A 15,119-nucleotide genomic window follows, 5' to 3' on the forward strand; every position below is an offset into this window, starting at 1 on the left:
CACAAAACAGACCCTTAAATAATTAAGAACTAAATTGCATGCATCTGATTTCCTTTTAAGAGAAGGAAAGAGGATGTGAGGCTTCTAGGAAGGTGGGATAGATCCTAATTTTGTTGAGCTAGAGACCTAACAAGTAATAACCAAGGATGCCATATCTCTATATCCAGCCAAGCAGATGGATCTGGCAACTTCTCAATTCCCAAACCGCTGACATGAGGGAACAGTGCATATGTTGAGATGCTTTGAACACGCCTGTGGTTGATTTCCAGATGAAGCATCTCAGAGCTAGGAGGAAGTAGTTGTTTTGTCTCACGCCTTCTCCGTATCTGGTGAACCCTGTTAAGTGGGGGAAGAAAGGCACCTGCCTGTTGGATTCCCAAGGCCTGGAGAATTCGGAGATTTGGTCCAATATGCTAACACGTGTTGGTGGCTCTGCCCTTGCAAAGGTCACTGCCGTGCTCAAACCTCCCTCCAGCTTTTCTGTCTCTCCTCCCGAGCTCCACCCTAATCTTTACTCAACTCAAGTTAGAGGCCTACACTGCATTGATAAGCTCCAAAGAGTAGATGGTCCTTGCCAATTAAATGAAAGAATGTGTGGAAGAAGGGTAGTTAAGCATCATTCATAGGGACATGCTTTATGTTACTGCCCATGGCTCATTGACTCAGAAAGTAGCACTCATCTCTTTTCCTCCACCATGGCACCTCAACAGATGATCTCCAGCCTGCTATTGTCCAGAAGCACCATTGTACAGCAGAAAGAGGAGGAGTTTTGGGAAAATATAGTTTTGGATTTAAAACCCAATACATATACCACCTGTGTGACCTAGAAAATGTTGTTTATCTTTCATTAAGTCTCAATTTTCCCATCCATAAAGTGGAGATGCTTTCTATCTCGTGTGGCAATTGTAAGGTTAAAAATGAAAAAGTGTTTTAAGCAGCAAACACTTTGCTGGATGCCCAAGCAATCTTCGATGCACAATGTCTCCTAACTCCCTCCATCGTGCTGGATGTATGCCGTGGCTGGCATGAGCAGATGCACGAGGAGCTGGGGTGGGGGGGCGTCCCTTGTCCACTTCTTGCAGCTGCCTCACCTGAACCTCCTTGCCTGCTGCCTTTCCATACGCAGGGCTCAGTTCCAACTGCATCTTATCTCAGTATCCTCCCCCCCCGGACCTTTCTTGCTCTATGCACACGCAGTTTGGCGCTTACACACCACTACCCTCTGCTCACATGACATATACATATCTAATCTTCGACCAACCTATAGTTCCTTAATGGTGGGGACTGTCTTACGATTAGGTGTGGCCCTCCATGACTAGTCAAGTACCCTAATGGCTTGTTGCATGGCTCTTTCATAACAAACAGAGGATCCAAACTGGCTGTCCATCAGGAGTAGTGCCACCTTCTCTGGGCACCTTCAGTCTGGGGAACCTCGCCCTCAGGACTTGGGGTGGGGACAAAGGGACAGCCTGTACATTCCCCACCTCATCTCTGCTCTTTCCCGGAGTTAACACCACTTTCTGTATCATTTTTGGCAAAATGATTTAGAGGAGCTAAACAGCCCAGTTGAGCTTTCCTGAAGGCAGCATGACCCCCTCTCTTTCTTGAACCAAACAAAATATTGTTACAGCAAACATGAAATCTTTCCTATTTTTCGCAAACGCTCTCCAGGCCTAACAAAGCTAGCAGTCACACTCCTTGAATCAAAATAAGCATCTGCCCTTTTTCTCTTTATCCCACAATTTCCCAGCATTTTTGAACAACAATAAAATATGTGATTATTTTAGTAATTAATCGTATGCTTCTATTTCGTGCTTTCTGGAGAAGATGCAAAAATATCAAAACATGAACTTGACCCTTTAATATTGATTAAACACAGAGGCACAGAAAATATATAAACCTGACTCTTATTTTCCAATATTGTACATGGCAGTTTGAGGCATAAGCTATGAACACCTGAATAGTATATAAGATCAGAGGTAATATACAGTGACAGGAAGCTGAGTCATGTGTAGGTGCGTAAAGAGAAGGGTTATTTTTACTGGTCTGATAGGAGAAGGAGAAGGAGGAGGAGGAGGAGGAGGAGGAGGAGGAGGAGGAGGAGAAGGAGAAGAAAGGGGAGGGGAAAGAGCAGGGGAAGAGGAAGAAGCAGGCCTCCCAAAGGAGGTGGTCTGTAACTGTCTCTTTAGCTCGTGGTATCACAGACTACTTTGGTAGTAGAAAGAAAGTCAGGGACCTTCTCCCAAAAGAAGTGTTACACATCTGTAAATTGGTGCATAATTATACTCACAATTTTAGAAGTTTGTGGACCTCGCGGTGTCCACACAGAGTCCCTGATCCGTGATTTACAACCCTTAGTAGAATTGGTGGCACATAGAAGGAGGGCCGCAGAGGGAGAAAAAGTCAGAGGTGTGGTGGACACAAGATGAGAATGCTGTTGGGTCTAGGTTCCTAGCCCAGAAATACCACATTTGCCTTTTGTGATTCTGCTTCTCGAGCTTGGGAGCTGGGCGGTGGTGAGTCCATTCCTTGTGAGTTGTCCAGTGGATACTGTTCACAAGCCTAAAGAAGTATCACTCAGAAAAACTTTGTTCTTTTCCAGCTCCTCTCAGCCAGTGACCTTGCAGCCAGTGACCTCAAAGGATTTCAGCCACAGGTAAGTCCACCGGGTCCCTTTGTGAAGCTTGGGAGAGTTGAAATGCCCCATAGTTTGGTTGTAAGCAAACAACATTGGAACCAGGACAGAAACTCCCATAATGGATCTCCAGTTTTTCTGACAGTCTGATGCTTTCAACCTTGACAGTGACCTGGTAGCTTGTACTCTGGCTGCAGCTACCCCTCGTGTCATGGCAAATTCAGCCTCTTTCTGCTGTCTCTCTATGTTTTATAATGGCGGGGGCAGGGGTGGAATGTTAGCCAAGATGGCTGGAATGCATGGTGGTGGGCAGCCTACCAGAGGAAGAGGCTAAACCAAGCAGGTAGAGGTCAGGGTGGGGCTGGCGTTCACCCCGGTACTTCTCTTTTTGGGGACAGGATACTTACCTTTCTGAACTCTCCATGTGCAAATGACTTAGAGTCAAGGTGTGGCAGCCACGTTAGTCTCAGACTCTTGCATAGGCAGATGGTTGTGTTTTGTTGATCATGGGCAGGAAAGAGACCACCATTATCTCTGGCCAGAATGCGGTTTGGAGGTTGTCATGGGCAGACCACAGGACGGAGCAGGCGAGGGCTCTCTGAGAACCTCCATGGCGGTGGTAAAGATGGAACAACTCTACCCTCCCTATCTCTGGAAGGAGATTACTGTCAATGAAGGAATGTAGAAGCCTCAACACACATACACAGCAGACACACAGAGACCCTTGTGTTCTCTAGGCACCCCAGTGGAGACTGAGCATATATACAGAAAGAGGTAAACCCAAGAGTGACAGCTGTGGTCCTCCATAGGACCAAAGAGGTCCTATCCCTCTTTGGATATGAACTTTGCTGTCACTTTTCCAACCCGGCACCTGCCCTAAGGACCCCATTGTTCTCTGCCTTTGTGGGGAGATACCATGGCTCAGGACACACAACTTTGGGGACAGAGCAAGTAATTCTCTAGTAGCAAGCATTCCCTATATTTGGTAATGTTTTGTTCTTTATATCAGTTTCATATGTGTGAGCTCACCATGCCCTCACTACACTTCTATGTGGAGTATACCCTGTGTGTCCCCTTATGCTGCAGGGGCACAGAGGACCCGGGTCCTGGTAAAAAACGGCCTCAGACCACACAGGGAGCCGAGGACAAGAACACAGAGTGAAAAGCGAGGGCTTAGAGAGAGAGAGAGAATGCACAAAACAAAGGGCTCCGAGGGAGAGGCAGAGATGAATCCTCGCACCGTTCAGGGTGTGGTGTCCGTCTGTTGATCTTTGTTGATCCTCTGTTGATGCAATGAGGTTTTAAAAATAAGTAACCAGCAAGCCTTTTGGCAACTATTGACAGCTGATAATCACTTACTCACATATTCACACAAACTTCCAGGGGAGTGAAGGGAATGTGAAACGAAAGCATCAGAAAATCAACATTTACCCATACCCTGTCCACGGCCACGCTCACACGCAGTGGCATCCCAGCTAAAGATTCATTTTTCCCTGAAAATGTATAAAAACAAAGAATAAATAAGGCTTGTGCAATGTTTTGTGGCTTGAAAAGGCACATAGTAGAGACTGACTTTATGGAAGGGGCATGTGGATGTGTCTGTGTGTGTGGTTTTGGCATCAATTCTTTCTGAGGTGGTCACATTCTTTCCATGTCTGTTGAGCCGTATTTCTAGATAGTAGATTTAAAGGGAAATGTTAAGGGAAGGAAAAGTTAGGTATATCTGAGGTACCTCAATGATGTTTGAGGCCATGATGCTAGAAAGGCAGCTCCTGTACTCGCGCAGATAACCCCACAGTAGCTGGTGCAGATGGCTCACTCCCCTGGTTCTGCCTGACCTTTCCACATTATTCCATTTGTGTGTCACTCCCCTGAGGCTGGAGACATAAATGCATATTTTTCACTCCTCAGGATGCGTGTTCCCGAGGCCAGGAAGCCCAGGGAATCTTGTGGCCAGCGCGTAATGCCCAGATCAAAGTTAATTCTCCAGTGTTATTCCTAAATCAAAAAGGCCCGGATGTGTCTCGAGTCAACACCACCCTTTTGGGTGCTTTTCCGAACAGGAACAGAATGCTGCCCACATGCTTTAGGCTGCCTTCTCTCAGCCCCACTGCACCAAATTGTCAGCTTCTGTTGTTATTTTCTGCTTTTGGTTTCAGCTGAAACTGAGCCCCACGCATCTTGATGTCTGCAGCAATCACGGACACGTTCCCTTCTGGGAACCGTGGCAGACGTTCAGGAGGGGACCTCACTGAGATGCCTGAGACCCCCCAACCCCCTGACCTCCCCCAGGGTCACTGCAGTGGGGCCTGTCAGATCCCATCGAATTCACATGTATCAGGGGCCTGTAAAGGGTTTTCTTTTCCTTGGTGCCCGTTCAGGCTGCAACTGCTTAGGGAAAAGGGACATCGTTTCCTCACTGATCTTTGACGGCTCTTAGCTTTGAAAGTGTGGAGCAGCAGCTATACTGGACTCTGTACTTTATGGGTCCAGATGGAGAAGAAAAGGGTCAGGAAGCAACTGTCTGTCTTTCTGTCCATGACTGTTGGTTTGTAAAAACACCATGCCATGCCTGGGAATAAGGACGTTACTTCCAAGGAAGAGCCTGATGGTGGATGCTAAGGTTTCAAGGTTTGTAGGATAGGAGTGGATGTTCTCCTGGGCTGGTGTGCTTGTCCTCTGTGCCGCACGGGGGAGACCTGTCCCCTAGGGTCAGGCCTGGGCTGACAGGTACCTACCATTCTCAGCAAGTTTTAAAGGCACAGGTGGAAAAGCTTCTGCAATTTACATCTAAACCCCCCAGACCCTTCTCTTCCATTTGGTTCCCATCTCAAACACATCTTTATTTTCCATTATCCTGTTCTTTTGCCTTTTGAAGGAACAGATACAGTGAGTCTCCTTTTCTTCTTGTCTTTGGATGGTTGGAAATGAGGATCCTCATCCCTTTTGCTGGACCATCCCTCTCCATCCCCCATGAGAATAAAAGCAGGTGTCTTATTCCTATTTGTAAAATCCACCAATTGTGTGCTTTCTCCTTCCTTCCTTCCTTCCTTCCTTCCTTCCTTCCTTCCTTCCTTCCTTCCTTCCTTCCTTCTCCTTTCTTCTTTTGCCTAGTATAAAAGCTATTAAGTATTCACTGTAGAAATTTTGGAATGCGTGAAGGGAGTCAAAAGGTACAAACTTCCAGTGATGAAACAAATGAGTCCTAGGGATGTAAAGTATGGCATTGTGACTGTAATTAGTAACACTGTGTATTTGAAAGTTGCTAAGAGACTAAGTCTTAAAAGTTCTTATCATGAGAAAAAAATTTGTGACCTGTGCAAGTGATGGACATTATTTAAAAATATAACTTAAAAAAGAAGTCTGAGAAGTACAGAAAAACATAAAAAATCTCCTCTTACTCTACCTCAGAAATCTAGATAATGACATTTTGGGGTCTTACAGTCTTTGTTGTTCATCAATATGTATGCATCTATCAGATTTTTCAAAATGTAGTATCATATTTTATATGCTTTTTGTTACCTTCCACTTTGCATGCTTTCCATGGCACTGAAGATTCTTCTAGCAGCTGGCTATTTTGGTCTGCTTGCTGGTCCTGTCATATATTTACCACTTCCCCCTTGCTAGATGTCACATTACTTTTGCAGGCTGAGATTTCCAGGAGCAACCCCAGGCAAATGCTGAATCTACTATCCTCATCTAGGATACAAGGGGCATCCAAGGCTTCTTGGCACTTAATTCTTTGTTTCTCAGCTCCTGCAGGGATGAGAAGACTTTTTTCTTCTTTTTTTAAGATTTATTTATTTATTTGACAGAGAGGGTGAGAGTAGGGGGAGGGGCAGAGGGAAAGAGAGAATCCTCTAGCAGACTCCCCACTGAGCGTGGAGCCTTATGCTGGGCTCAGTCTCAGGACTCTGAGATCATGAGCTGAGCTGAAACCAAGAGATGGCCGCTCAACTGATTGAGCCATCCAGGTGCCCCGATGTGAAAGCTTCTTAAAGTTTTCAGTGGAGTGTCCATGTGAAGGCACCCTTGGGCACTTGTGTGCACACTTACAGGGGCCCAGGTAGGGAATGTGGTGAAAGAACAAGAAAAAATAACATGGCATGGGCCCACACGCACTCAGATGCAGGGTTTCACATGTCCAGCCTCAGTGCTGGGGAAGTGAGCTTGAAAAGATGCATTCCCTGCAGAGGAGAGGGCCCACTAAAGCACTTGGCTCTCACCTATCTTATAGACTCCCCATTGTCTCAGACCGGAGGAGGATACTTCTTCCAGAAAAAATGGAGTTTTACTTCCAGTATGTCTCATTATAGGATTTTGTGGGGCAAGTGGGCTAGCTGTCTTGTCAAGGGTAGCCAGTTTTTAAGGAATTTCCAAGATGTCTATTGCTCTTATGGCCAAGGTTATATTGTCGTGGAAGGTGAGAAGAGAGTACATCAAGACACACAGGAAGACATTTTTCAGTGTCAAAGAAACAGCTTTCTGTCACTGAATTGCCATTTTATTCAGAGGCACCCATGGAGACCTTTATGTGGGGCTCCCTGCTGTGCAGACGCTTCCCCAGAATTTGTCAGTTCTGTAATGTTCTCCCACTGATGCCAGCTTTGTGACCCTGGGAAAGTTACCTCATGTCTTTAGTCCTTGTGTTCCTTATCAAACAAAAAAGTTGTGTAGCTTTATCTCACAGATAGTTGTAAGGATCAAATGGGACAATGTTGTGAAAGCAGCCTAGAGTGATGCCTGCCACATGCAGTGAATTCAATTTTTTCTTCCATTAGAGAACTATGAGTTAAATTATTTAAAAATTCAGGAGAAGGAGACAATGTGTCTCTATAGAGCAAGCGAGGAAGTCTTCCAGGTAGAGGTGTAATTGTGTACCTGGGCCAAGATAATGCTAGTGAGGTGGTGAACTTATTCCAGGGCTGGGGAAGGCTGATGAGGTGCTTGGGAGTGTCCTGGAGACCTGGAGTAGAGAGAAAAGTTGCAAATTAAGTTGGAACCAAATTGCAGAAGGTCTTAAATGTCTGGGGAAAATGGTTGGATTTTTTCAAAATTGAACTATTATTGAAGTTTTCAAGTTTATACCAAAGTAAGTATAATAAACCTCCATATACTACCCAACTTCTATTATCTATTATCCAACTTCAGTGGTTTGTTACTACAAAAGCCCTGGCTTATAGCATTTGCTGATTTCTGTGGTATAATTATCCCCACCATGACTAATTCTGACAGTCAGCTTTCTGGGGCTGATATGATTGGTTCCCAGCTCACTGCTGGGCCAGCTTCAATAATAATTACCATTGCCATTTGCCAATCTTACTTTATGTATACTCCTATAGATATACAGTGTTGGTCCATCTGTCATCTATCTATCTATGTATCTATATAATTTTGTATGTATATAATTAAAATTTTAAGTTTGGGGGGATTATTTTTTTAAAAATTCCAGTCATCATGTTATTCTACTCATAAATACTTCAGGAAGCTTCTCTAACTAATAAGGGTTTTAAAAATATATATTATATATAGTCATAGTGTCATTATCACACCTATCAAAAGTAACAGTAATTCCTTAATATTTTCTGATAGCCAGTCCCTACTCAGATTTCTTTGATTATCTTAATATGTCATTTTACAGTTGATGCATTTGAATCAGGATCCAAAGTTTAGATTTAATAACCCATCTGAAGGTGGGAGCTGGTGAAGGTTTGAGGCTGGAGAAGAGCCAGTGCCATGAGGGGAGAGAATTACCTCATGAGTAGCAGGTTGAACGAAGTGAAGAAGGAACCCAGTAATGAGACTGTGCCATGGGATGTAGGTCTGTGAGACTGTTGCTGAGGGGTCGAATGCCAAAGAAATTTTGGAGGGACATTCATTGGAGCCGGCAAGTACTTGGCTGATTGGAGAAATAAGGATACCATTAAACAAAAGGGGTGCCCGGAAAGAAGTGCAGGCTTAGAAACTCCAGTCGATTAAGAATAATTATGGTCCAATGTTCATAGGAGGAGAGCTCTGTCATCCTCAAACAAACCTTGCTCCATTTTCCCCAGGCCTTACCATCAGTTCTGTTCATACATCATCAGAGGGTAGAACCATCTGCATAATATCCTGGGCTCCATGAGTCCTAACCTGGAAGTTTTTAATGCAAGAACCCCAAATATTTTATCAGGAGAAGCTGCTTCTTAGGAAGGTATGGCCATGGAGTTTCTGAGGAGGAAGATATCCTAAATGAGCACATTTCCAGAGAAGGGGCCATGACAGTGGCCTCGGGCTGCATGATGTTCTATGTTTTTGACATAGAACATATGTCAAAAACATATGACATATGTTGACATATGTTTTGACATACTGCAAACCAGTGCTCCTATCCTGAGAAGTAGCTGGGCAGGTTGGAGAGTTAGAGTTCTCTCCCAGGTACTTTCTTGTTAGCATTAATCCCTGGGTTTCTAAGTTGCTTGTCCTTCTGGATTTTCTGGAGCACCCAGCCCCTGTTGGACACCATAGGAATTGGTGTGAATACACGTTCACCCTGCCTTTGGTTGACTGTATGTGTGACAGGTTCTTACTAGGCATATACTACATGCCAGAAAGTGTTCTTTGAACCTTATGTGTGTTACCTCATTTAATCTTTACAACATCTTTGTGAAACCAGCAAAAATATCATCCCTACTTTACAAGCACCAAGAAAATAAAGTCATAAAGCCCTAAAGTGGCAGAACTGGGATTTGAAGCCGGGCAGTCTGGATCAAACTTCTGCGACCTGAACCACTTCTGCTGTGCCATCTTGAATCCGAGCTTATCCATGCTGCTAAGATCAGTCAAACCCTCAAGCCCAGACTGACCACTGGCAATACATGCGCAAACAGCCTCATCTTCTCTATGTACGTTCTGTTGAGTTTTCTCAAACTTAGCCAGGTTCCAGGCAGTTGGCACATCTCAGAGTAGTAGAGGGCATTGCTGCAGAGCATTGCGTGGATTTCCATCCTGGCAAAGAATTTCTGTTCTCATCCCTGTCCTTCCCAAATGCCCAAATACACAATTGTGAAGGTTGTCGCCCCTTCTGCAGAGGAGGGAACTGAGTTGAGGCAGAGGGAGACAATGTCATCTTTTGTCTCAGACACACAGCAAGGAGAAAACAGGTTGGCTTGTTTTGAATTTGCCACAATGGCTCCTTTGCCATTTGGAGAAGAATCATTCTGAAGCAAGACAGTACGTAAGGAAGTCCCACAACTGGTCCTTACTCTCTAAACCTACCATTTCAAAACTGAAAGAGACCCTAGTGAGCAGTTAGAGGAGTGCTTCTCCCCTTGAGGGAAGGTGGGAGTAGTTGGCAGGACTTGTAAAAACTATGGGAGCCGGGTCTCAGCCCATTCAGTTAGTCTTGGCCCAGGTATTGATATTTTCAGAAGCTCCTCAGGATCTAAATCAACCTTCTCATTTTCTAGATAAGACTGCAGCACAGAGAAAGTCTTAAAGGGGAGGGAAGGTAGAGGCCCCACATTCAAATACTGTCTCACCAGTGTCAGAAACGTGCCATGGGCTTCCCATGGCCCCACATCAGGACTTTAGCCAGGAAGAAACTGCCATCCAGGCAAAGGAAGCACTGCTAAGCATGGATTCAATAAAGCCTCTGCCTATGCTCTTCCTCTGCTGTTTTCATTCAACACTTGAGACTTGCCCAAGACTTTAACCCAGCAAGTGATAGAGTTGGGTTTCTAGTCTCCTCTACTACCTAGACATTCTTTCTGGACCCAAAAAGATATATACCTTAAAGATCTGTCTTACAACGCTACCCTGAGTGCATTTAGCTGGGCCCCACACCACATCCTTGATGTCAGGAGCTGAGTTGATTTTCTCAAGATCTTTCTTCTGGCTTGCCTTCTATCAGCCACTGTGAACCTTTGCTCCTTGATTCAGCACTATTCAGAGTGTGGGCTGCAGACTCATGCTGGCCTGTCCAGTGTGTGTCACCAGCCCATCATGAGATGCATCTAGAAATGGAATATTTAGAAACCTTTATAGCCACTTGATGTTTCCATGACACCCAAGCATCCTTTTCCTACTAATTTATCTTTATAGTATTTTACCAAAGTAATCCTACAAAAATATGGGTCAGGGTAAAAATATCTGGTCATTCATCGATAATCATTTGAGAAGCTCTGTTCTAATTACACAGTTTCCTAGTTTTTATCAAAAGGGTAGGATCTAGACTCATTTTTCTTTGCCTTTTTTCTGTGAGCTCATGTGAATATATGTGTATTACAAATAATATTCCCCCCTCCTTTGCCCTCCTTCCCCAAAATGGCTCCACCTATAAAGGTATCTTTCTGTTTGTAGGATACCTACACAAAACGTGGATCTTTTCCCATAATTCCTAAGACAACCCACTTAATTACTTATCTTTCCAGACATGGGTATCTATGACAATAACAGAGCATCCTTAACAAGAATGTTTTGCTCACGGGCATATACCTACCCCATACTCAACTGACACTGTTACTTTTCTTATATGAAATCATCAGATTCATACAACAGGTATAACTTTTGCACTCTCTGCCTTGACGGTGTTTTTAATGTTTTGTTTAAACACACACACACACACACACACACACACACACACACACACACAGCATTGGCATTTGGTCCTGGAGAAAGAAGTTCTCCAGGTGTTTCCAGAGTGTCTGGCATTTCAATGGAATATTCTGAAGTCTTAATAAGTTCTCCTGGGATACTAAATCTCTTTAGACTTCAGTGAATATTTTGTTTCTCCCAAGATGCTCTGACCTTCTGAGGGCCTTGTGCAGGTGGGCCGAACTTAAAACAAACCTAATATGCAGAGGTTCACACCAGGAAAATTGATAGATGGCAGGTGGGTGTTGGGAAAGGAGGGGTTATTCTATACAGAAAGTTTTTCCACTTTATCAAAGGAATCAGCTGAAGTTATCCCTGCTAGCATATTCAAAAAATGACTGAGTCTTTCAAAATCTGATTTAGGCTCAACTTCTCAGAATAGAAATATAAACAAAGTGAGGCCAACCAGTGGGGATTAACTTTGAATAGGATTCTCTTCTTTCAACTGTAGTCTTCGTGTCTAAAACAAAAACAAAAACAAAATAAAAAATTTAGCAACAAAGGTATAGGATTGGATGATTTCCATCTTTCCTTGAGACTCAACACATTAATTACTTTCTGACTTCTTCCACTGTCTCCATGTTTCTGGTTTTCTATTCTTGTTTTTCTCTCCAGTCCTTTTGGTTAAGGGGCTGCAATGGGAGCTTCTTAAAAATTGCCCTGTCACTCTGCTTAGAGTCTGGGGCCTGGGGTCATTGATGTTTGATGATGTATCTCAAATATGTGTTTGTTAGAAGATTGAGTCACAGTGTCAGATTTCCCTGTGTCTAGATTTTAAAACAATGCATCATTTTGTTCTTTTTATTTTTAGATCTAGAAATGACTCACATGCAGGAAATGCAAATTCACAGACCACCTTAGGACTTGAAAGAAGGTGTCGTCCTCATATTGCCTTTAGCAGGATATTTTCAAGCCTGCCTCATGAGAAAGAAGGCCCAGACCTCCAACTCACTTTTAAAATTCTTTCCAACTATACTGTCTGGCTCATATTTCAGCCCTCTTGTCCTGTCACCCATCTACCCAACCCATTTCCTACCACCTTGTTCCAAACAAAAGGGATCAATTGAGAGGTGTCAAGAAACCCCCTACCCCCTGCCCTGGCAGGAGAAGGGCCCGTCCTAGTGAAACAGCTTGCAGTCCTCAAACAGCACCTTCCAGCCATCTGCTGGCTTGTGTCTGGAAGCCGTATTAAGCCTGGAAACAACCTCCACCATGGTTTTCTGGTATTTCCCTAATAATGTTCATCTCCTTCCTCTACTTTAGCTCTGCACGTGAGTTTCCTTTTGCATCTCCCACCTTCCTGGAAATCTTTGTCAGAACCTCTGGCAAAACCACCAACAGGTATCCCAAGCCAATGATGCATGAAACAGAAAAGCTTGATGTGATGTTGTTATCATCTTTATTACTGTAAATAGTAAAAAATGGATGCTTATTTAGCCCATTTAGTAGGTCTGCCCTCTACTAGCTGCCAGACCTCCACAAGTTATTTCACTTTTCTGTGGCCCAGATTCTTCACTAGTGAAAGAAGGGTACCTATCCAATGGGGTTTTGGGGAAGGTTGAATAGATAGGCCCAAAGGATAGTGTCTGGCATCTGGTAAGCACTTCATCAGTGTGCACTAACAGTGCTTATTACTCTTACAAGTTATATAATTGGAACTGACCCTGGATGGCTCAAGTCCGGTTTGAACACAAATTGCAACTCTAGGCTAGAATTTGGGATTGCTAAAGAATTACATGAAAACCAAACAAAAAATCTAGACCTCTCCTAATCTTTTCATTACTTTTTTTATGATGCTTGCCAATCAAAGGGAGCAATGGCAGACACTCTGGCCCTGAATGAATGACCCTAGAAGGGGAGGGAGGAGGGTAGAGATGGACAGGAATGGATAATGGATAGAGAAGGACCATTGGCTGGGAGACAAGAACATCCAGAAGTGCTTCCTTCTCTTAGCACCCATGGCACTTTCTGAATTAACATCTCTCTTCCCCATGGAGAAGAACTAGCTGTAAGTATTAAAGTGATTTTAAATAGGTGCATCTGGCTGGCACAGTCAGTTAAGCATCTGACTCTTGGGGTTTCAGCTCAGGTCCTGATCTCAGAGTCATGGAATCGAGCCCTGAGTCAGGCTCTACACTCAATGCAGAGTCCACTTGGGCTTATCTTTCTCTCTCCTTCTGCCCCTCCCCCCTCTAAAATAAATAAATAAATATTTTTAAAAAATGGTCTTGAAGAAAAATCTTGAGCTTTTCCAGCCACCAGAGTATTGCTTCATCTGAATCAACCCCCTTGGGTCCAGTGATCCTCAGCATAATTCTGAATATCTACCCTGGCACTGTGTAGAAGAATCATAAGCACAGTGCCTTATTGCCCAGAAAAGTCAGTGAGGAACTGTACCAAAGGGCATTTGGATGGGGGCTGTTCAGAGAGACTATGTTAGGGCTCAGGGATTTGAGGGCATTTTATATGATGACTTTCAGATCCATAAATTCAGTTGTTTCTGTATTAAAAGTGAGGCAAGGTGTGGTTCAAGGAGCATGTGGGTTCTAGATTTTGTGGGCCGTCAGACTGACATGGCACCTGTAGAGGAGAGCTACCCTGGCCATAGAACTCCTGTCTCCAGTAAACAGTTTATCACTTACTGGGCAAGTGGCTTGCTGATGGAAATGAGAGGTCTGTGCCCAGATGCCAGCCTTGTCAGTACTGTAAGCAAACACAGCTGGCTAAATTTGGCTTTCCTGGCCTTCTTCGGGGTAGCAGCAGAAATGCCAAAGTGAGGAATGGGGTGGGGGGATGAGCATTATATAAAGGAAAGAATCTACATGCTTCCGACAAAAAGTACGTGCTCAGTAAGTGTTTGTAGAACCCATTCTAGGCATGCATATGTGTATAGCGAGGGTGTAAAGAGATCACCCGAACAAAAATGCATATATCCAAATCTTTGTATTTCTCTAATGCCTTCTAGCCTTGTGGTTATAATGAAGATGTCTTCTATTATTTGTCTGATTTTTGGAGCTACCAAATGGCATGAGCATTCTTTAGTATAGCCAAATCTTTGGAGGTTTACTCATCTCTCATTGTTGTTTTATGGTCTAACTGGAGTGTTCAAGTAGCTCTGGAGTTGGGACCAGAAGTATGTGGCTTTGAATTAAATCGAAGTTTGACAACCCGCCGCACGCCCTCCGCCCCCCACCTCCTGCAATACTGGCATCTTGTGATAGGAGAGTAAGGCATGGAGTCCGTAAGAGAAGTGGTGAGGGTAGAGAAAACAGAAATGCCTGTGAAATCTCAGCCTGCAGGCGTCTGGAGAGACAGCGCGTTTCATTCTTGATAAACTCCAGCAGAAAAGAGCAATCAGCCAAACGAGAGCTGGACAAATTAAATGGCTGAGTATTATTTCAAAGGAGAGCTCGGGCAGCATCAGAAATCCCCCATCAGCTGTAATAACACCAATTACTTTGCCGATTGCAGATTCCACCGTGATGTGTGTAGTGCAATCAGGCGTCGGACTCTTGCAGGGGCCTGATGGGTTTTGTTTACTCTGAATGTGCATTTGTAGAGCATCTTTTGCACCCAAAGGCTTCAAGCTCTGAACATACCCCCTCTCAGTCCAGATTCACACACAGCTGAGGGAGATTATCTGTGAGATGGAGGCGGGAGCAGCCTGGGCAGGCCAGACCCAGTGCCCCCCTCACTGGAACATGCCCGGATTTAAATACAAACAGCACAGCTGGGTGTGGTAGTTCTTAGTGAATGCGGCGATCTCCAGAAAACCTGTCCAGATTACACAACCAGTAAATAAATATATTTTTCCTGATTACAAGCAAGGCTTCTTGGCATGTTGGAGCAT

At 44.2% G+C, this 15,119-nt stretch overlaps 1 protein-coding gene across 1 annotated transcript in view; it reads left to right on the plus strand.

Moving 5' to 3' along the window:
- SETBP1 (SET binding protein 1) overlaps positions 1-15,119 on the plus strand; it is a 357,184-nt gene that overhangs the window by 178,319 nt on the left and 163,746 nt on the right. Inside the window, exon 3 of the mRNA XM_072732276.1 lies at positions 2,603-2,656. Coding sequence (XP_072588377.1) covers positions 2,603-2,656 — 54 coding nt within the window. The remainder of the gene's footprint in view (positions 1-2,602; positions 2,657-15,119) is intronic.

Source organism: Vulpes vulpes, chromosome 13 (assembly GCF_048418805.1).
Source record: "Vulpes vulpes isolate BD-2025 chromosome 13, VulVul3, whole genome shotgun sequence".
NCBI lineage: Eukaryota > Metazoa > Chordata > Mammalia > Carnivora > Canidae > Vulpes > Vulpes vulpes.